General features: G+C 43.8%; 1 protein-coding gene across 1 annotated transcript in view; it reads left to right on the top strand.

Moving 5' to 3' along the window:
• LOC135405097 (E3 ubiquitin-protein ligase KCMF1-like) overlaps positions 1–24,089 on the top strand; it is a 63,836-nt gene that overhangs the window by 19,160 nt on the left and 20,587 nt on the right. Inside the window, exon 2 of the mRNA XM_064639809.1 lies at positions 12,976–13,143. Coding sequence (XP_064495879.1) covers positions 12,976–13,143 — 168 coding nt within the window. The remainder of the gene's footprint in view (positions 1–12,975; positions 13,144–24,089) is intronic.

The following is a 24,089-nucleotide window of genomic DNA, read 5'->3' as shown; positions in this document are numbered from 1 at the left end:
CCGATAAATTTCCTGATTCAGGGTAAGCTAAACTGACCTAATATAGGTTCAAGTCCCAAGTACGGGCGCCACATGTAGGGTGGCACGTGTCTTTATGTAATAAAGAATATATACGCTCTCCATGAGGTGGTAAAACAAAGAGGTTTATTTCAAATTTGGTGCTGCTTTTATCCCTTAAAACCACGTGACTTCCTTGACCAATAGGGTTGTCTATATCGGCGCATGCTCCCTCGGGCACTCTTGCCCTAGTACATTCCCTCGTACCTTAGACACGTCCCCTACAAATAACTATCATAAGGGCACTAATAAGTTTAAACCATATATCTCAAATAGTGGCCAGAACATTGAATTAATATATACTGTTACACAAATATTTTTAGAGAAAGTAAAGTTTAAGAAGAAATATCTAGAAACTTTAATGATGTGATTTTCAAAACTATATTTGTATATTTAAATTTGTCTTTTCAAACTCTGGATTCTCAGAGCACAGATTTCAAAGGCAGACTTAGGGCAAGCAGCTACTTGAGAATTACATGTGAATGAGATACTTCTCTGCTCAGAGAACTCTGATAAAGAAGCTTTATATTGGTATATTCAACTGTTCTGAGTTTTAAATGCATATAGGAAATAGCATAATTGTATATTCAATACTTTTTTTAATAAAAAAGCTAAAAAAATTACTAAAACCTGAAAAACTTTAAAAATAATATCTACACTACAATCACAGAATTGTTAGGGTTGGAAAGGACCTCTGGAGATCATCTAATCCAATCCCCTGCCAAGGCAGGGTCACCTAGAGAAGGTTACACAGGAACATGTCCAGGTGGGTTTTAAATGTCTTCAGAGAGGGAAACTCTGCAACCTCCCTGGGCAGCCTGTTCCAGCGCTCTGCCATCTTCAACGTGAAGAAGTTCTTCCTCATGTTGAGGTGGAACTTCTTGGGTTTTTAGTTTATGGCCATTACTCCTTGTCCTGTCGCTGGGCACCACTGAAAAGAGTCTGGCACCATTCTCTTGACACCCGCCTTTGAGATATTTATATGCATTGATGAGATCTCTTCTCAGTCTTCTCTTCTCTAGACTAACCAGGTCCAGCTCCTGTAGTCTCTCCTCATAAAAGAGATGCTCCAGACCCCTCACAATCTTTGTGGCCTCCACTGGACCCTCTTCAATAGCTCCTTGTCTTTCTTGTACTGAGGAGCCCAGAACTGGACACAACACTCCAGATGTGGCCTCACTAGGGCTGAGTAGAGGGTCAGGATCACCTCCCTCAACCTACTAGCCACACTCATACCAATGCACCCGAGGATAACATTGGCCCTCCTGGCTGCAAGGGCACACTGACAGCTTGTGGTCAACTTATCTGCCAAGACACCTAGGTCCTTCTCTGCAGAGCTGCTTTCTAGTAGATCAGCCCTCAACCTGTCCTGGTACTCGGGGTTATTCCTCCCCAGGTGCAGGACCCTACACTTGCTGTTGTTGAATCTCATTATGTTTCTCTCTGCCCAGCTCTCCAGCCTATCAAGAATTGATACAAAGTTTTTATTAAAACATGAGCCTTGTAGGCTTAAAACAGGTATATGAAGAAATAAGCATCCAATGTTTTAATGCAGAGATTTGCTATGGAAGTATCTTCTGAATTACAACACTCGTGTTATAAATACGATGTGATAGAAATTACTCAGGGAAGAGAAAACAGCAATTAAGAGGACTACTTCCTAGCCCTTGCCACTAGTCTTCCACATTCAGTACAGCCTACCGCCCCTGCTGCATTAACATCCCTTGATGTAACTACAAAACAACATTTTCCCCAAACTCTCACTGCTATTTTTCTTCACCATGGTACTTTCTGGTACAACATATTGGGAGAAGGAGGGGTGGGTGCATGTATTTTTGTGGCACTTTTTGAATTGGAAGCTAGCACACTGTCCCTCAATCGTTAGCATGCCGCCCCTAGACTTATCTCTAGCGAGCCTGATTTTATCCCTTTCCCTATTCAAATCTAGTTTAAAGCTTCATTCAGACCACAATAGTCTACTGTCAGTCTCCACTTTCCATTGGACTTACTCACTGGCCATATAGGACTATTAAAGGATGAGCGAGTCTTGCTGACCACTCTTTGCCTCTCCAGTTCACGAATCATCTCATGGGGGTCACGGAGTCCCAGTTGATGCAGTATTGTCAACAATGCACTACTGTGGTAGCAATCAGTACCTGTTGTTCTTTGACCCTCAGCAGTCCACAGCAGAAGGGTCCTCTGAGAGACCAGGCAAGGTATTCAGCTGTCTAATTTCCTCTGTCTCCACAGCAGCTGTCCCAAAAGCCCAACAATGCCCTTTTGGGTCCTTGAAATACCCTCTCCTGAGGTAATCTATGCCAAGGATAGACATGGCCTCCGGGCCAGTCACAATGGGGTGTTGTTGCCATTTATTCCCAGTCAGGCTCACTTGAGCTTCCAGTACAGTCAGCTGTTGGGATCCCCCTGTCACCCCAGAAATAGAGATGGATTCTGCCCCTACATATTTTGGTGGCATCAGGATACACTGTGTACCAGTGTCAACTAAAGCCTTATTCTCTTGTGGGTCTAATGTGCCAGCCTATCAGATCCACACAGTCCAAAATGTCAGATTGTCCCTTTCCTCCTCCTGGCTGGAGGCAGGGCCTCTCTAGTCCTGGTCATAGTACTCATTGCTCACTTCTTGTAAATATGCCCTGGAGGTCCCTTCAAGAGGATTGTAAGTAACATCAGCCCTCCTATTCTGTCTGAGGAATTGCCCACTGGAAACTGGAGTGGCATTTATCCTTGAAGAGTTTCTTCCTCTCAACTCACATACCCGTGCTGCTAGGAAGAGGTGAGTTTTCCATCCCACTACCTCATGTCCTCTCTGTGGTCATGCAGGTAAAAACACACCTCGTGGTGTCCCCTCTCTCTTGAGCAGGGGGGCGCTCGCTCCCAATAGCAGAGACTCTGGTCCATACTGGCAGGGCAATGGGACATTTCCTCTTTAAATTGATGGAAGCCCTTGGACAGTCTTTCCACAGTGGAGGAGCAGGCCCGTAGGGAGGAAGAGAGACTTTCATCATAATTGCTGGAGTTGGGCAATCAAATCATCCACCATTTGTTCTCTTTCTTTCCATGGCATCACTGCCAATGAGTTGGCATACGACAATGTCACACTCCGTACAAACTTCTGCCACATGGATTGTGTACACTGGACTTCATCTGGATCTACAGGGGACTGCTTGTTATTTGAATCCTTTTAGAGTTCCTCCAGCACATCTCATCCTCTCGGGTACTGAATACCTTGTTCCATGGTGTTCCACTTGCTTAGGTGCACTACTAGGTCATCCTCAAAAAGATACCTTTCTCTCACGCTTGACAGAAATCACCTCCAGAGGATGAGAGTTTCTATCCTTATCCTAATCCCCTGGTCAGTACCCGCATCCTGGGACAGAGATCTCAGGTGCTTGGCTTCACTACCCTTTAGTTTCATGTCATGGGCCACGATATCCCAGCATTGGGGCAGCCAGGTCACCAGGGCCTCACCCGACAGGAGGGTGAAATCTTTTCATGTATCTTGCAGCTCACCCAGGGATAGGGATCTGGTGATTATCTCTGGCCCTGCCTCTTCCTCCTGTTCTAAGAGCCCTACTTCCTCTTCATCCCTCACTAAGTGAACTGATTTTGTCTTGGATTTCTTCCTCTGTGCAGGGGTGACTGCTACCAGCATGGGTTGTTCCTCTGGTTCAGCTGCAGTCTGAGTGGCCACGGTGCCTGTTGGTCTGCTTTCCTCCTCCTCCCCCTGAGGGTGCTGTCTAGTGATGATCAGTATCCGATAAATAGTAGCCACGGCCCAGCACATTGCATAACTTGGTACCTCTGGAACTGCCACAGCATTTTCCTTTCAAATATTCTGACACTTTATCAGGGTTCTGTAGTTGTTCAGGGGTGAACTTCCAAACCATTGGAGAAGTCCTCAAAAAACTGGCCCATATCCTCCTACATCCCATGTCACACATGACTATCCACCCTTGGGGCAGATCTCTGAATGACCTTCCAAAAAATGTCTTTTGCAACTCTAAGCATGGTGTGGACCACACTGAGGAGACCTGGCAGGTTTAGCAACAAGAACATGCTTTCCTTAACATCCAAAGGGAATTCAAAATTCTCAAAAGCTGTTGTAACAGGCCCGAAGGAGGAAAAGGAGATAAAAAGCTGGGGAAAATCACCCTCCCCTTTTTCCCCCACAGACTGTGTACGATTATTAATGAATTCCCAGAGGTAGCACCTGAGGTAAGGGCAGGAGAGCAACACTGAATACACATCGCAAGTGACCCTCATTGCCCTTGATGTTATCATGTCATAAGCTGATATCACACAGTACAGCAATAAAACAATCCTGATCCCTCTCCCTGCTCTGAAAAAGAGCACTGCGAGGAGCACATAGTGCATATACAGGAATATATACAGGGTTAGGTACCTCAACCACATGAACAGACCAAGCGACATTGTGACCAGTGGTTCTGTACCTAATACGAATGCTTAGATCAAATTTGTTTCAGAGCCAACAGAAGCACCACAGATATGGTATTTGTTCTCAGACAACTGCAAGAGAAGTGTAGGGAACAGAACAAAGGTCTCTATGTAACCTTTGTCGACCTCACCAAGGCTTTTGATACTGTGAGCAGAAAAGGTCTGTGGCAGATTTTGGAACGTTTAGGTTGTCCCCCCAAGTTCCTTAAAATGATCATCTTACTCCATGAGGATCAGCACGGCCAAGTCAGATATGGCAACACACTTTCTGAGCCCTTTTTAATTAGGAATGGTGTGAAACAAGGCTGCGTTCTCGCTCCTACCCTATTCACAATCTTTTTTAGCATGATGCTCCAAAGGGCCATGGCAGATCTCAATGATCAGGACGGTATCTACATTCGATATCATACTGATGGAAGCCTATTCAATCTAAGGCGACTGAAGGCCCACACCAAGACCTTAAACCATCTTGTCCGGGAGCTGCTTTATGCTGATGACGCCGCCCTTGTGGCCCACACAGAAGCAGCTCTGCAGCATTTAACATCCTGCTTTGCAGATGCTGCTGAGCTCTTCGGGCTGGAAGTCAGCTTAAAGAAGACAGAGGTTCTCCATCAACCTGCACCTCAGGAAGTCTTCCATCATCCCCACATCACCATTGGCCAATCAGAACTCAAATCAGTCCAGCAGTTTAATTACCTAGGCAGCCTCATCTCCTCGGATGGTAAGATTGACGGAGAGATAGACAACAGGTTGGCAAAGGCATATAGTGCTTTTGGAAAACTCCACAAAATAGTATGGCGTAATAAACACTTGAAGAAAAGTACCAAGATCAGTGTTTACAGAGCCATAGTGCTGTCGACTCTCTTGTATGGTTCCGAATCATGGGTCATCTACCGCCACCACCTGCGTCTCCTAGAACGCTTCCATCAGCGCTGCCTCCGTACAATCTTAAACATCCACTGGTCAGATTATGTGACCAATACATCTGTTCTAGAACAAGTAGCAGTCACAAGTATTGAGGCCATGTTGATGAGAACACAGCTGCGATGGGCAGGGCACGTCTCCAGGATGAAGGACCACCACCTCCCTAAGATCTTGCTTTATGGTGAACTTGCCACTGGCTGCCGCAAGAGAGGAACCCCAAAGAAAAGATACAAGGACTCCCTGAAACAACATCTCAGCCTTGGCCATATTGATCACCATAACTGGTCTACTCTGGCCTCCAATCGGGAGACCTGGAGGCACACCATCTATAACGCTGCTGTCTTCTTTGAGAACACATGCAGGATCACTCTCGAGGAGAAAAGGCAACGCAGAAAGAACCGTGTTTTGCAGAATATACCATCTAAGGAGTCTTTCTGTTGTGTCTTTTGCAATCGGATATGTCTGTCTCGTATTGGCCTCATAAGTCACCAGCGTGCCTGTAACAAATGTGGATAGAGCCTTCCCAAATCTTCGTTCGCGAAGCCCAGCCATGACAACGAATGCTTAGATCAAATTTGTTTCCATCCCACTCTGATCAGATCTGTTATCTCAACCATTGGGCTGCACATTGGGCGCCGAATAAGGTTGTGATGGTTTAGGAATGGTATTTACCAATTTAGTGCTCCCACTGAAACACCCCAGAGCACGCACTGCTCACTTGCTTCCCCCCTACTTCCCTGTGATGGGCTGGAGAGGAGAATTGGAGGCACAAAAGGTAAAGATCATAGGCTGAGATAAGAACAATTTACTAGGAACTGCAATGAGATAAGAAAATGAACAGTAACAACAACAATACTAATGACAGAGTTTACAAGAGAGGTGAACAATTCGCACTCAAGTGCTCACCAAGTGGAACCCGACGCCACACAACCGCACAGTCTGCACACCAGCCAAACCAGAAGGGTACCCACCCCCATCCGTCCCCTGCATGTGATGTGAGGTGGTATAGAATAACTCAAGAGTCCTGGCTGTGCCTCTCCTGGCTGCTACAAAAATTTACCATTCTGGCCAGAACCAGGACAAAGCTATTTCGATGACCCTTTCTAGCTCCTGTACAAAGATCTGTTTCCTCCTTTGACAAAGGTGTACTCTGTCTGTTGCCAGCAAGCTTGGTGTCATGTAGATCAACCCATGATCAAAAAACCCAGAGTTCTGTTGGTGAAACCAGTCTCAGAGTTGGGTATTGATCTGCTGGCTCTTCCTGTTTCTTCCTTCATCCTTCCCTGCAACTGGAAAAATAGAGGAGAACACTACTTGTGCTCCTGATCCTTCAACCAGTTGTCCCAAGGCCTTGAAGTCTCTTTTGATTGTCCTTGGACTTATTGCAACTTCATCTCTGCCTACATAAAAAAGCAATAATGGATAATAATCTGAGGGCTGTACCAGGGTAGGAAGTTTCCTCACCATGTCTTTAAGCTGGGACCCAGGAAGGTAGCATACTTTCCTTAAAAATTTGACTTTCTGTTCCCTTTAGAAGAGAGTCTCTTCTGACAGGAACTCATCTGTTTTTTCTTTATGGAAGTGGTTTTGACACGGTTCATAGGCTGACTTAACCTTGGTGATACCTCTAACCTAGATGATTGTGGTGGTTTGAAAAAAAAGGAATTTTAAAAAGCTAATTTAAAAGATTTGTTACAATTTGTTCTAATGTGAGAGAGAGAAGTAGTTTTCAGATACACACACAACTTGATATAAGGGGAGGGGAAATATTTACAAATTTTATTATACACATATATATACATATAACAACTTAACTATCTCTTCTATAGTAAAGTAATATATTACATTAGATTAAATCCCTCTTTTCTTTCAAAAAAGAGTCTAGGAAGAAAGGAGAAAAAATCCTTTTTCACTTTCAAGCTACAGTTCTTCCAAATTAATTTCCTGTGGCACTGTTAAGTGTCTCGTTTCTTTTTAAGGCAGCAGTTTTAATTTATTGCAGCTAGAACTCTTCCTTTTCTAAGGGGTGTGGGGGAGTCGACCCCCACTTCTCGTTAAAGTCTTTATCCCCTGCTCTTACTTCGTGAAAATCCCGGCCCCCTCAAGCCCGAACTTTTGGGGGGGCTTCTTCGAAGATTCCCACTCCTCCTCTCCACAGTAGGGAAAGGCTGCGAAGTTGACTGGAAAACTCCTGAGGAGTTAACTCCTGTAGTCTTAGTTGGGCTAGGACAGTGGAGGCCCAAGGACTCCCCCCCAAGCTTGGGGGGGGAAAGACTCTCTTCAGCACTTACATGACTGGATATTGTAGCTGCTTTTCCAAAGGTCAGGGCTCCTTAGCTTAGCCTTCTTTCGCCACCCCTCCACTCACGCTGGCTCCGTTCCAGCGCTGTGTGTCCGCCACGGCTGGACACTTCGTTGCTGTTTTCTTCCCCTGCCACTGCGAGGGGAAAAAATGTGACCTGGGGGCCTTTCCCGATCTTTTGGGGTCCTCCTCGGTCACCGGCTTCAGGGGGCTCCACTGCATGGCTGGCTGCTCCTGGCCCAGCCGGCGGGGGGGGGGGGGGGGGGGGGGCAGGGGCCCTGGCCCTGCGCCACACCTGGCTTGTTTAGAGCATGGCTGCTTCTGCTTCTAGCCACACAGTCAAAAATTAACCTCTTCTCTTCGGTTTCTGTGAGCATGTAACTTCCGCAAGAGGGTACAAGCTGTTAATTGGTCCAGTATCAAAACACCACCCCTGGGGCAAACTATTACAAGCCTCAGGGGAAAGGCTTTTTTTTCAAACCACCACAATGATCTATTGTCCTTGTCATTGTTTGATTCTACCATTCGTCCTCCTATTGCTTGGTGATGTAGTCATGGAGGAGACATGCCTGCTGTGCCAGGCAGGAATTTGTGGCCATTCTCACCTATCCCTTAAATCACTGCATTCTGCCAGGTGGAGAGAGGATAGGGAATCCTCTGCATCATGTGTCCTGTCTGCCTAATAGGCCTGTCCCAGGGAAGATAGGGTGCAATTCCTGTGGTCTATCTCAGACTCCCTGATACTTTTCAACCTACTCACCTCCTGCTGGAACTCTGCTACTAAACTGAGTTTTTCTACCTTGGTGCATCTCCCACTGGCATGCTCACTACTGCTGTCTGGCATAAGAGTAGGGCACATCCTGCAGCCTGACACCTGGGTATCAGTGTGTTCCCATTGGAGCTATGTCAGTTGTGGCAGGTGCAGTGTTTAGAGAACCATTGCTTCCTGGTCAGGCTGGCAGTGTTACAGCGCCATTCCATGCAAACTGCCACGCCATGTCCTGTTTGCCTGCCCTAATCACTAGCACTCCCTAGAAGTTTTTTATAAGTGTGTGGGCTTGGCTGCCGTTGCTCCTGGTCCAACCTGGGTCTCGTCAGCTGCTGTCGCATGAGCCCTGGTTCAGGAAACCCCCCTGTGCACAGGGCACAAGCACTCCACTGCAGATCATGCTGTCACTGGAGCTGCTCGTCTTGGCGACTGTAGACCATGTATTTTAATTTGATTGTGAAGAGATGAGTTATTACTCTCTACTTTGCACCTGTTACTTATTCTAATTAAAATCTGTTATCTTTCTTGGGTATATGTTCTCAGTAGGAAGTAATTGTGACTTAACATCTTCAAGAGTGCTTCTTTATTTACAGTGGATATGTTCTCTTTAATTGTTTTATATTTACATCGAAGTGTTGTTCCTACTTTGTCTAGTAGTTAAGTGGAAGTCAGTATTTCTGTGCTTTTCTTGTGAAGTACTGAAACAGGATAGAGCCAGTCTTGGATAAGACTGTCAAAGGAAGCAAGTGATTTAAAATTTTATCTCAGACTGATGTCCTTGAAATCCTATTCCTGAGGTCTTTTCATAAGCCTGAAGTCTTGTATATCCTGTGTAAGCGTAATGTGAACTTTCCAATGTTATTTTTACCTGCTCCTAATATTATTGGGGAGTCAAATTGAAAAGTCTTTACTGTTCAAAGAGAAAGCAAGTTGTTATCTCTGCTTATTTAAGGCTACTCAGTTTTTCATTTTAGGTATTCAGGTTACCTTATTGGATTTCACACCTTAGTTTTGTTTGTAATTTTAAAAATCAATCCCAGTGTGAGGTGATATTTGAACACTAATATTATGTAGCACTGATCTCCGTTTCTAGACGTTAGATCAGATGTTCATCTTAGTTTGATGAATACTTAGCTCCTCATTTCTGTTTAGTTTTATTAGGGATTAACCAAATGTTATAGCATAAGAATAAATTATATTTGATTGGGAAGATGAGAATAAATATGGGACTATATATATTTAATATGTTAATATTAAGCATGTTGCATATAAAATGCTTGCATGATAACTTCTCTGAATTTTTTAGCCATGGTAGAGGCAGAAAGTGTGTTTAACTTGATATACCAGAATAGTGAGTCCAATGTGTTTAAGCAAAACAACCTTTTTTTTTTCCTCTTTAATTCATGGGACTGTTATGCATGTCTTGATTCATCCGTAAGTTCAAAATGCTTATGTGTAGAAACTGATTAATATTACTGAGAAGGGAATACTGTTGAAAATGGCTTTAGGAATGAGGTTTGATCACCAGTGGTGTCCCCCAAGGATCAGTGTTGGGCCCAGTTCTGTTTAATATCTTTATCGATGATTTAGATGAGGGGATTGAGTCCATCATTAGCAAATTCGCAGATGACACCAAGTTGGGAGGGAGTGTCGACCTGCTGGAAGGCAGGAGGGCTCTGCAGAGGGACCTGGATAGGCTGGAGAGTTGGGCTGGTTCCAACGGGATGAGGTTCAACAAGGCCAAGTGCCGGGTCCTGCACTTTGGCCACAACAACCCACTGCATTGCTACAGGCTGGGGACAGAGTGGCTGGAGAGCAGCCAGGCAGAAAGGGACCTGGGAGTTTGGATTGACAGGAAGCTGAACATGAGCCAGCAGTGTGCCCAGGTGGCCAAGAAGGCCAATGGCATCCTGGCCTGTATCAGGAACAGTGTGGCCAGCAAGACCAGGGAAGTGATTCTTCCCCTGTACTCAGCGCTGGTGAGGCCTCACTTGGAGTACTGTGTCCAGTCCTGGGCCCCTCAGTTCAGGAAAGATGTTGAGGTGCTGGAGCAGGTGCAGAGGAGGGCAACAAGGCTTGTGAAGGGACTTGAACACAAGTCCTATGAGGAGAGGCTGAGGGAGCTGGGGTTGTTTAGCCTTCAGAAGAGAAGGCTCAGGGGAGACCTCATCACTCTCTGCAACTACCTGAGAGGAGGTTGTAGGCAGGTGGGGGTTGGCCTCTTCTCCCAGGCAATCAGCAGTAGGACAAGAGGGCATGGCCTTAAACTGCGCCAGGGGAGGTTTAGGTTAGATATTAGAAAGAAATTCTTTACAGAGAGGGTAATCAGGCATTGGAATGGGCTGCCCAGGGAAGTGGTGGATTCTCCGTCCCTGGAGGTTTCTAAGATGAGGCTGGATGTGGCACTTAGTGCCATGGTCTAGCAACTGTGGTGGTAGTGGATCAAGGGTTGGACTTGATGATCTTGGAGGTCCTTTCCAACCCCTCTGATTCTATGATTCTATGATTCTATGATTCTATGATTCTATGATTCTATGATTAAAAGGTATAATGAGTAAAAAATCTTTAGGCTTTTAGCTTAATACTACCCTTTAGTGGAATATTGTTGCATTAAAAAGCAAGCATATTTTTATCCATGAGCAACAAGTTTTTTAATTAAACTTGATAGCCCCAGTTATTCTGATAGTGAGGTGAGGGTACAGTGGTATAAATGTCATTATTTGGGCCTGTTAATCAGTCTACATGTATATTTATGTATTGGTAATTGACAGTAGAAAAACTTAAAAAGTCTCCTTGCTATTTTCAAAGTAAAATGCATCAAAAACTTTATTTAAAAATAAGCCAGATTATTTCTCTTTTGTGATAATTTCCATAAGGCCATTCTGAAGAAGGTGCAGGAAAACAGTTTCCATTGAATAGGAAATAATTTTAAAAGCTTTTAAAAAGTCACCATCCCATCATGTAAATCAGAACTTCATGACAAAGCTGAATTCTTTTCACAACTTTTTTATTCGTTTGTTCTCTTTGTTCCCTGCCTATAATTGAACCCCTCACAAGTGTGTGTTTTTCCTCAAAGGATGCATTCCGTTCAGTTTGTCATTCTGTTATCTTTCAGTGTTTTGGGGGGGGTTATATTTTTTTGTTTTTAAGGTGCAGAGAGGCAAACTCCTAAAATTTTAATTAACGAAATGTATGGGTTAAAAAAACAGAGCTGAATTTATGAGGATTTTTTTTCTTGATGCTTTTCTCTCCTGTTACATTAAAGGGTATGAAAGTAGTATGTTATGCCACCTGCTGTTAGGTTATCAAAATGAAAACATGGTATTTTAGAATGATATGAAGAAATACTGGCTTGGAGAGATGTTGTGAGAATTCTATGTAATTTAATTTTGTTCTCTGGACCTGACATCATGGGTAGTAGTGGTGACTTGTGTTAATACTAGATTTTTATCTGATAATAATGTTTATAATTAGGAAATGACCATTGGGATATTTGCAGTTTTGAGATCTTGATGATCTTTCTCTACTAATCCTCTTGGAGTCAATGTTGGTGCTTTCTTCCAATAACATTGTTTCTAGGACATTTTCTGCATTTGCACTGAACTAAGAAAAGCTTTTTTAAATTGATCATAAAAGAGGACTTTGATCAAAATATCGCATGTTGTACACACTAGTTATTGTCATGAAGGCCTTTAATTTACTATTGCAAGCAAAGGAAGTTTTTGTGGGCCTTGATGATGCTTCCTTTGCCCTTATCTAAATTAACAGCAGAGAACTGAAATAAAGAAAATTGCAAAAACCTTTAGAAGACAATGAAGCTTTTTCCTGACCCAGGCAGTGTGACTGATTGAACAAAAGGAAGAAGCTGAAGAGATGATGCAATGTAAAATTAAGATGTATTCAAAGTTGTTCTGTACTTCAAAATAGAAGACATAAATTTCTGCTCTCAGATATGTTTATGTTGTGAAAAATGGTTGTGGCATTCTTCAGAATTTAACTATGAAAAAGTATAAAAATAAACACAAAATCCAGGGAGAGGTGGTGTTATATGGTGGTGGTGGTGGTGGTGTGTGGTTTTGTGTGACTTGTGGGATGGTCTGCTGTGGACTTTTTCTTTGTTTTGTTTTTTTCACAAACTACTATTTTAACCTCAAGAGTGTTTTGAACCAAGCTTTCAAACAGTGGAAAAAAGTGATTAAAAAGAATTTATATCCTAACAAATTATCATTTTGAGTGCTTGACTGGTTTTTTATTTTACTTTGAGTTTGACTTTCACTTCGGATGATTATTGCCTTTTTGAAGATATAAATATGCTTAAAATTGAGTCTTATTGTGCATAAACTCCATAAAAGCTTCTTGGTTGAATTCCTTTCGGGCCATAGCAACAAATCTGTATCATTAAACCAATGTGAAATAATTGTTTTCAAGCAATTTTCTTTGTTCACAGGTGTCAGCTGTGACGCATGTTTAAAAGGAAATTTTCGAGGTCGCAGATACAAGTGTTTAATTTGCTACGATTACGATTTGTGTGCAACTTGTTATGAGAGTGGTGCAACGACAACGAGGCATACAACTGACCATCCAATGCAGTGCATACTAACAAGAGTAGATTTTGGTAAGTAATAATTTAATTTATATTAGACCTGTTTGCAGTAGTTAAAAACTTGTATTTTATTTCACCACTTGGGAACTTTTTTCCCTCCAAATAGCATGCTGAAAATCATAACAAGTTCCCGTCTCTTGATAAAAAGCTTGTTCTGTCTTTGGTTCTAGCATATGAAATATGCTTTATTCTTTTAGGTTAAGTGTTTTGGCACACAGTAAATTATCATGGCTGGGCTTCGCGAAGGAAGATTTGGGAAAGGTCTCTACCCACGTTTGTCACAAGCGTGCTGGTGGCTAAAAAGGCCAATATGAGACAGGCATGTCCGATTGCAAAAGGCACAGCAGAAAGACTCCTTAGGAGGTAAATTCTGCAAGGCACGATTCTTTCTGCGTTGCCTTTTCTCCTCAAGGGTGATCCTGCGTGCTTTCTCAAAGGCATCAGCAGCGTTATAGATAGTGTGTCTCCAGACCTCCCGATTGGAGGCCAGAGTAGACCAGTTATATTGATCAATATGGCCAAGGCTGAGATGTTGTTTCAGGGAGTCCTTGTATCTTCTCTTTGGGGCTCCTCTCATGCGGCAGCCAGTGGCAAGTTCACCATAAAGCAAGATCTTAGGGAGGCGGTGGTCCTTCATCCTTGAGACGTGCCCTGCCCATCGCAGCTGTGTTCTCATCAACATGGCCTCAATACTTGTGACTGCTACTTGTTCTAGAACAGATGTGTTAGTCACATAATCTGACCAGTGGATGTTTAGGATTGAACGGAGACAGCGTTGATGGAAGCGTTCTAGGAGACGCAGGTGGTGGCAATAGATGACCCATGATTCAAATCCATATAAGAGAGTAGACAGCACTATGGCTCTGTAAACACTGATCTTTTATGAAGATTTCCAAAGGCACTATATGCCTTTGCTAACCTCTCCGTCAATCTTACCATCCGAGGAGATGAGGCTACCTAGGTAATTAAACTGCTGGACTGAATTGAGCACTGATCCGCCAATGATTTGCCGAGCCGGGTGCAAATTATCAGACTATTAAATAGATATATGATAAAAAGTTTGCTCGTAAATTAACTTCCAATTCTAAAAGTGCCACAAAAATACATGCACCCACCCCTCCTTCTCCCAATATGTTGTACCAGAAAGTACCATGGTGAAGAAGAGAAACAGCAGTGAGCGTTTGGGGAAAATGTTGTTTTGTAGTTACATCAAGGGATGTTAATGCAGCAGGGATGGTAGGCTATACTGAATGTGGAAGACTAGTGGCAAGGGCTAGGAAGTAGTCCTCTTAATTGCTGTTTTCCCCGAGTCATTCCCTCAGTTTAGGAAGGATGTTGAGGTACTGGAGCATGTCCTAAGAAGGGCAATGAGGCTGGTGAAGGGTCTGGAGCACAAGTCCTATGAGGAGTGGCTAAGGGAGCTGGGGTTGTTTAGCCTGGAGAAGAAGAGGCTCAGAGGAGACCTCATCACTCTCTACAACCACATGAAAGGAGGTTGTAGCAAGGTAGGGGTCGGTCTCTTCTCCCAGGCAACTAGCAACAGGACAAGAGGGCACAGTCTTAAGCTGCGCCAGGGGAGGTTTAGGTTGGACATTAGTGTAAAGTAAATATACACAGGTATGTTTAACAAGAATACCAAGGCAGTGGAAGGATTAATAAAAAGGTTTATTTCAGATGCAAGGACCACTTTTTATGATGTTGCACGCATTGGGCCCCAGGGGCAAAAGGCAAAGCCCCTCCTCCTCCAAGGCTTTTTGTATCTTCTCTCTCTCCTCCCCCACTCTCTCTGGCCCAAGGAGGCCTTGTACATGTACATGTCTGAAAACATTTTATCTCTCTGCATACCAGAGAGCAAGGCTGAGAACTTTTCTTGCTGTGGCGGGGGGGAAGGGCGGGGGGGAGAGGGGAAAGCATTGAAACAGCCTTTGAGAAAGAGCCATCACCTAGGCAGATACAAATTCTTTTGGAAATATATCTATTCCTGCACTCCACCCCTTCGCTTAGGAAGGCTGCCTCACCAGGATCCAAAACATAGAACGTAACAGTGTAAAAAGGCACATGGAGGCAAATGTCTCAGTCCTTCTGCTGTGGTATTAAACCATTCAGGCAGCAAGGTGCCTTAACCGTCATATGGAGTCCTGCTGATGTCAGAGTCTGTCTCAACGCAGCCAGTTTGGCAGTTATGTGGGACCAGTACAAGCCATTAGGCTCGAACAGCACACATAGCAGTGAGGCAGAAGGCAGCAACTGGACTGGGAAAGTACTCAGGTGCATACATCACAGGTGCTCTGTGTCAGTTGTGCTCAGCGGGAAGTCAATTGGAGTGCAAGCCCAAAGCCCAAAACACAGGTTGATCCCCTCCCCTCCTGGAGAAGGCCCCGGGGCTTGTGGAAAACACCTGAAACACAGGAAACTTGAGAAGCAAATGTTATCAAAGAATGCATCAGAAGTATTCCCGACAGAAGGGGGGGGGGGGCTGTCAAGGCAGGCATCTGCCAAGGAGCAAACCTACTGACCCCCCATAACATCCTCCAAGGGTCACATAATTCCTTCAAATACAAGAAAATACAATCGTGCAGATGCCATGAATGCCAGTCTACAATGATACAAAGCCCCTTGCCAGTGTTTGGCCCACAGCCAAACAGCTGTCATTCCGGCCAACCCTAGCAGGCCACTCAGTAAAGCTGCCAGGGGCGAAGCCAAGGTTCTCCAGTACCCCAAGAAGCTGTATAAGCTAGCAGGGCCTTGCACCCACCCTGCATCAGCAGGTGGTGAGGTAAATACAGCTGATATCGCAGCTAGGAGCAAATGGGGGACTGTGCCCCCAGTGTTATACACAACAGCTGCCCCCCAAACACTATATGAACTTTGAGCAGGCTTAATAAAATCTGCAGGAATGACCAAGGCATCACTACCTGTCAGCCAAGCGCTGGTGTTAGCCTCCCCCCCCCCCGGACCGAAATGAGAAACCCATAGATAACCATCTTTCTAACAGAACATTTGAAACAAAACTTTCCAGGGGGTCAGCACACCCCATCAATACAGGAAAGCCAGGACCCCTCAACACCAAGGTAACACAGCACTGGAGAGCTCTGCGGAGCCCGCCCCTTCGCCTGTTCCATTGGCTATATATCAGCAATGTGGGACACGGTGCAAAAGCCATTGCAGCTCCCAACTGTGCTGTTCATGAGCCGCCAACACTGCCCGCTCCAAGCTTCACACCCACCTCAGATCACCCACCTGCACTTCCAGGGATGCCACTTGGCCCCTCAAGGCCACAATCTCCTGGTCAAGGGCTCTGAGTCTGGTCAGCAGAAACCATCCCACCTGGCCTGCCAGCACCCAAGCAGATTTACATGCTGGACCCCACGGCAGTAAATGTGGAACTGCCTCAATCATTTGTAGGCCAGCCTCTGTCACAGACCTCACTTTGAGCCAGGTGTCATGGGGAGTCATCATCCCGAAAAAGGCAGCCACAGGGCCCCAAGGGTCGTTGTCCGGCCATCTGACAACATGGGGGTCATTGACACAGCCCCCCCAGTCCTTGATCTTCTCCACAACCACTGCATGATTATTCTGGGGATCTGCTGATTCTACACCAAAAATGTAAGGTAAACATATGCAAATATTCTTCCCAAGAATGCCACGGCAGTGGAAGGATTAAGAAAAAGATTTATTTCAGATGCAAGGACCACTTTTTTGATGGTGCACGCATCAGGCCCCAGGGGCAAAAGGCTTTTTGTATCTTCTCTCTCTCCTCCCCCACTCTCTCTGACCCAAGGAGTCCTTGTACATGTACATGTCTGCAAACATTTTATTTCTCTGCATACCAGAGCAAGGAAAGTAAGGCTGAGAACTTTTCTTGCTGTGACAGGGGAGGGGGGGGGGAGGAGGGGGAAGGAGGGAGAAACATTTGAAACTGCCTTTGAGAAACAGCCATCACCTAGGCAGAAAGCCTTCCTAGTGAAACGAGTTCTAACTTCCTGTTACGAATTCTTCTGGAAACATATCTATTCCTACATTAGAAAAAAATTCTACACAGAAAGAGTGATTGGGCATTGGAATGGGCTCCCCAGGGAGGTGGTGGAGTCACCATCCCTGGAGGTGTTTAAGAAAAGAATGGATGTGGCACTCAGTGCCATGGTCTAGTTGACAAGGTAGTGTTCGATCATAGGTTGGACTCGATGATCTCAGAGGTCTTTTCCAACCTAGTTGATTCTGTGATTCTATCATCATATTTATAACACAAGTGTTGCAATTCAGGAGATACTGAGGTCTGGATAGATTGACTAGATTTCAGCTTGAAGCTTTACTATTAGAAGATGATTCATTTAGTCTTGCATGTCAAGTAGTGACAGCTGTGTTGGCGGTGTTAGGTGTTGACAACTGGGCATCAAATCAAATCTTTTGTAATCTGCATCATCACTTGTGTGTATTCATGGCTTTGGTATTTGGTATCAACAAAAAAAATCATCCAGCTAGTGCTGGATGAATTAACTTAATCTCTGACACTGTGTCTCTGTTAGACCCAGAAGAGTGTTTCTGATTCTCGAGTGGTTAGCCCAGCAAGCACTACTTAGCTCTGTAGCTGAACACTGAGAAACTGATGAATTTGTATGAAGAAAAACAGACAATGTGCTGTTTCTTGCTACTGGACATGGCTATACTGTGAGATATTTCAAAAAGGTTGACATATTGATGTGCTACATGGAAGCAATTGGTAACTTTTTCCAGACTCTGTCAAACTTACATTTTACTCTAGAAAGCGTGACTCTTGTGCTGTATTTTTATTGAAAAGGGAGGTTTCTGTTAGAGAGTTCCAAATAAGGTAACTAGAAATTCTAACTGCTGGGATTAGATCACTCCATTCAGTAAAGTGGGACAAAAAAAATGGTGTTTGAAAAAATGTTAGTCTATATAAATGATGTAGTACATTATTATATGTCTTTATCTGATTGTTTACAAAGCAAGGGGAGATCTAAACAGGAATGTATTGTTTCTTTATGCTTTTGGCAGGGTACCTAGCTGGAGGGCTCGGGAAGCTTTTTGGCTAGAAAATGTGAAGCAAAACATAAATTTAAGGAAGCTTTAAGGGTTCTGATTTAATGAAGTTTATTGATTAGTGTTGAAGTACCACCTGGGGGGAAGCTTGTCAGCATCCAGTTTCTTCAACTTTTTAGTTCAAATATTACTGTGAAATCAGCATATTACTTGTATGGTGTGGGAGGCGACTGGGCTGTGGACAGCTTGGGCCTTGAGTTTGAGCGGTTGCAGCTGCCAGGTTGTAAAGAAATGTGAACATCGAAGTGAGAAGAAGATAAACAAAGAAGATGGAACTACTGAACCACAGAGGCAGCTGGACATCCTAAACTGCTGAGTCACCGTGAGTTGCAGAAGCTATAAAGCAACCAATCTTGACATGTTTATGTAGTAAGGGCACCAATGGTGGTGAAACACGCTGGCTAGGGGAGACTATAACAATGTTTGTATGAAATAGAGGCTTTTCTGCATGAAATCCCAGTGTGGTGTCCGTCCCGACAAGGACATTTGGTGATGCCGACGTGATATTGCGTTGAAGTGATCTCCTAGAGAGAGAGTTTGAACTGTGGGGTGATGTACGGTGGGGACAGAGCTCTATGAAGCTTGAAAGCAACGGGGAGTTGCCAGGCTGGCCAGACGCAAGACACCTGGATAGGTGAGCCATTGAGAAGAGTCCGTGGAGCAGCGGAGCTCCACGGAGCCCAGCAAAACTATAAAGACGACGGACCTGAGACCCAGAGGTCTGGACTTACCTTATCGACACCTGGAAGAAGGTGAGCTGCTGGGAACAATAAATAATGGGGGTGCAGATAGCCATGAAGGAGAAACCTGTTGTCACAGTGCTTGATGCAGCCACTGAGCCTCTCAAGCAGGCTGCCAGCATTCTGAAACTGTGGCGAACTCTCTTTAAAACTTTAAAAGATCGCGCTTCTAAAAGGTCACCTCCCTCCAAGCCAGAAAATTAAGAAAAACTTAGTAAGTCATCCCCGGAGGCAGTGAAAGAAGAAGCCCCCCCCCCTCCCCCGCCGCTACTACGAGACTTTTTCGGCCCAGCAGTCGCCCTGCTGAAGGGGGGAGTGCATCACTGCCCGGCACACACTGCACCGACCGAACTGTGTGATTTCGAACCGTGGCCGCCGCCACCCCGTGCGGAGTCGTGATGCAGACGAACACCAGAGAGCCACTATGGCCGGAAGACCCTAACGGCGTGGCAGAGCAGAGCGAGGCAGCGCCGCGCGAGTAAGGCAAGAGCGCCTGAGAGCCGGCAAGAGAGCAGCCTGGCGGCAGCAGTGCAAGAAAAAAACCAGGAATGGAGCGGCCCCAGAGGGAAACAGGAATGGAGCAGCCCCGTAGAAATGCTACTTCTCGTTGAGAGGGGGAGCAGGTTAGATAGCGTACCTGCCTTACCATATTTTTGTTAACTCTTGTGTTAATTGTGTTGTGTGTCCAATGTGTCGTTGTGAGCTCACAGTGTTGCTAACGGTACCGTGCTAGTGTGTGTGAGTGTGTGTGTTGGGGTTTGTGTGTGTGTGTGGAAAAGCGCGCATGAGTTTGTTAGTAACTGTTAAAACCCAGGGATGAGGGTCCGGGAGTATGGACGGCAGGAGTTCCGAAACACCGCACAGACGATCAATGTGATCGAACGATGTCCCATTTATTATTTAAATGAGTTAGCTTTAATACAGTTAGCTTTTTCCGGGTACGTGATTACAACAAAGCGATTGGATAGCTCAGTCTGTGCACGCGTCTCATGCCTTTAGCTCATTGGTCCCGATGTTCTGTCCACGCGTCCTGATGTCATTCGTGCCGCCCAAAGTCCCTCCTATTGATCCGCCTTTAGGGACTTTCCCAGGACTTTCCAATTTTCTCTTTATCTCCAGTTTCCCACAACTTTCAACTATAAACACAGTTCTCCCATAACTTACAACTATAAATATACAGTTTTCACACAACTTGCAAGTATAAACACACAGAGTTTCACACAGTTTGTAACTATAAACTATTCTTTTAATAACCTCCAAAGTTATGTCAAGTGAGGCCTACTGTTCCTCAGAGCTAGCAATATGGATTGTTCACAAGGTGTCCATTTTCCTGCCACACGGGAGAGGTGCCTCAGATGGACGCAGGAGCATAGGAATTCGCTTTGGGATTGCTCAACCTGCTGCCTGAGTCCGGCGTGCCGGCGCCGGGGCCGCGCGCCGGGGCCGGGGGCCGCCCCGCCGGATCGGGGCCAAGCTGCCATGCGGAGGATACGGAGGGCGGCGAGGACCCGATGCTGGCTGCGGCAGCATAAGATAAAAGGTCTCCAAGCCCTCATGCATGCCAACAGAACTACGGCATGGCAGAGGGGGAGAACTTGAATGCGGGGGAAGAGAGAGAAGTGAAGAGAATTTAAATGCATGAATCTTCTGCAGAGTAAATGCACAGCAGTGAAACCATTAGACCCATTTAATAATTTAAGTATCTATAACTTTGATTTTGATAACTTTAGAGAAAGGGGATGGGGGACAAGCTCGGGAGGGGGCCCGCAGAGACTCTGTACGTGAGTGATCAGGAAAGAGAAACAAAGTCTCTCTCTCATTACTCCTTTTAATCGCTTGTGGGTAACTTAAAACCAAAGAATTGTGTTTTACTAAAAACAGATATGCAGAAAGTTTTAGGAGGTTCCCGAGGAATGGATCTTTGTGTGAAAGTTTTGGTGAAATGCCTTATTCTTAGTTGTATCTTACCCCTGTAAAAACCTTCTGCCGAAATATCATATTCAGCAGAAAAAAGCAGAATTTTGGCAACAAGCAAACCCCTGACAAAGTTTTTGCCAGGGGAGAAAAGAAAAAGAAAGGTAAAAAACCCCCCTTGCGAAATTCAGCCTTAGCAGGGGGAAAGATAAAGGTGTGTTGACACAATAGAGATAGTTTGTTGCTTAGCAACCAAGCGGGAGGCTTATACCTCCCCCAGCCAAACCCAAGAAAGTTTAAAATACCAGTTTCTCGGAGCTGGGGAGGGGGTGGAACCCTCCTGCTTTATAGAAACTGCAACTTTGCAACCTTCTGGTTAGAGAAAGAAATTATCTTGCCTTGCAGTCTGGGAGGAGAGGGCAAGAAATCCAAAAACCTCTCCTGTCTTGCTTTGAATCTCCCTGCCTACAGGACAGGGGGAGGAGAGGCGAAACACTGCAAACTGAAACCTCACTCACATGCCACAGTGGAGATTTAAAGAAAAAAAGGTTAAAAATAATATTACACTTAATGAAAATAATCACAAATGTATTCATTCTCAATCTGTCATTAGTAATTCTCATGAATTGAGGAGCCAATCTGTGGCTCCAGCGAGCTTGGCCAGAAGCTGGGAGGATGATGCAAGATACAGTAAATTGAGGAAACTGTTCTAATTGCTTTTGTTATTTTGTATTAATCAGGGCAGCAACCACAGCCATGCATTGGCCATTCAGTGCAGGCCATGTATCTTGAAGAACAAAATGCATTGTTTTTTTCTTTCTTGTGTAGCAGGTCTCTTGCCCTAACAAATATTACCAGAGCTAAGAAGGTCTTTGCTTCTTAGATTAGTGCACCAACAATGTATTTTAACTTATTCTTCTGTGTTGTATTGCTGGTAAGCAAGAATCAGAGTTAAAATTAAAACTTGCGTTTAGCTCCAATATAGAAGGTCATAATATGATCGAATTTGTGTTATGAATTTGGCTGGAATTTGAAAACAAACTCAAAATTCTATATCATATCCAAACTAGAAAAACTTTAAAGGAGTGGATTGCTAGTATAGGTTGAAAAATACTGTCAAATTACCAGACAATACTATAGTTATTGATATTATATTTCTATTGTCTTTCATGAAAATTGGTATTGTTTGTATATGTTTTGTCCCAATAGTTTTATAGCGAGTGGCAAGAATTGTTTGGAATATCTCTCTCTCCTCTCTGACTGCTACAACATATGAAAGAAACCTTTTAGTTTACAAATCCACACAAGATTATAAATAACAATGCATGAAGTTCTGAGCCTCATAGAAGAGCCCAACAGTGCTAGAAAGCAAGAAAGTGGCTAGTTAGCAAGGCTGTAAATGAAGGGTTGATGTTTTTCGGACAGTCCCCCTCCCCCCCTCCCCCCATAGGCCCTAGCTCACATCATGCCTGCAATCTTTTGATAGACTGCTAACATCATAGCATGATGGTTTGTTTGAGTGCTTTGTCTAACTTGTGCACTGCTTTACTGAATGCCTTCATTGAGTGAATTTTGATCATGCCCTGGATATTTTTCTTCATGCTCTTAATGCTCTTGGGTTCTTCACAGCACACGGGCTTTGAGCATTTAACACAAACAGTGACAATGCCCTGTGCCTGATTATATCACACTACCTGCTTTGTTCTACATGATTCTCTGTAGCCTTTTATTAGTAACTGGCAGCCAACCATTTCATACTATGAAGCCTCATATAGCCAAGTTACAAAAATTCTGAAGTTTGAAGTTCTTTTGTGAAAATTGTTTAATAGTCTAAGCTCTACTTTGCAGAAATTCCACAGATTCATTCTGTAGTCCGGACCTGTGAGATTAAGCACTCCTATTCATCTGTTCCAACTTGGAGACTCAGTCTATGTTCAAAAGTAGGATGCTGACCCCCTGTATACTGACTGCAAAAAGATTATGATTACCCACAACCACAGCATAGCATGCAGGTGACCCTAGCTGACCCAACGAAGCAAGAACAGCTAGAACCTATTCCGATCTCTTCACTAGATATGATTACAAAGATATTATCATCTACACTTTTGCTATTATTCATTTGTTGTGAATATTTTATGTTCTTTTCCTTGTTTTTCATCAATATGCTGTTTAAGTTGTTCAACAATGGCATGGTCCAACCACAGACCATGGGGTGGGAATGTATTTGTGCTTAATTAGATGATGCAAACACTGATAAACAAGAACTTCATCCCTGAAACAACCATCTTGTATAAATTGAGATTAATTGTTTTTTTTCTATTAGTTGACAACCCTCCAAAAACATTTGAAAGAAAAAGTGAAAAAGAAGATGATGTTAAGACAGACTCCTGGAAAAAAAAAAAAAAAAGGAGGGGGGAGTGAGGAAAGACAGGTTCATGAGATGGTCTTAATAACTGTTTCTTGAAGTTGCTTGCCTAAATAGCCAAAATTGTTTTAAGATATATGCATAAACGTAATGGAGAAGTAGAGTTTTTAAAGTTTTTGTAGTGACTACTGACAGGCTTTCTTTGAAATCTAAAAGCAGGGGGAAGTGTGTGGTTTTGCTTTAAAAGGAGTATATATTTATCTTTAAACTATAAGAATGTTTGTATGTATTTGGGTTTTGAATTGAACATGAAGCAGAAATACGTTCATGTTTTCCAAGTTATACTTTCATAAAAACAAGAAATGCATAATTAGATCTTACTCATCTGAGGGCAAAACACAAGAATGATAATTTCTTAGTTCGTAAAAAACAGTGACATGAAACTCAGAAGTATGTCTGTGTGAAAGTATGTTTGACAGTGGCCACTGTGAGAGTTTGTGTGTGTGTATGTTTTGGTTTTGCTCACAAATACACAAACACCCTTAAATAAATAACAGAAAACACATAACCCTAAATTGAATGAAGTTCCATTTGCAGAAGTGTTTTTAGATTGGATAAAAGCTCTCAAGAACAAACCCTATTTTAGAAACACCCTTAGGCAAAAGTTAAAGAGCACAAACCCTAAAGTCATCAAGTTATTAAGTTTTAGTTCAAAACCATTTACGTTTAAGTCAGTTTTAATAAAGTGTTAAAAGGATAACTTAAATAAGACTAATTTCTGATAGAGAATAATGCGAATAAGTTAAGTAAGTTGTTTAAGTAAACATGTTTTATATTAATCCATGGTTGTTTAATTTAGATATCTAACAAATGTTTGA

The sequence above is a fragment of the Pseudopipra pipra genome, chromosome W, assembly GCF_036250125.1.
Source record: "Pseudopipra pipra isolate bDixPip1 chromosome W, bDixPip1.hap1, whole genome shotgun sequence".
NCBI lineage: Eukaryota > Metazoa > Chordata > Aves > Passeriformes > Pipridae > Pseudopipra > Pseudopipra pipra.
This window is presented reverse-complemented; position numbering and strand designations above follow the sequence as displayed.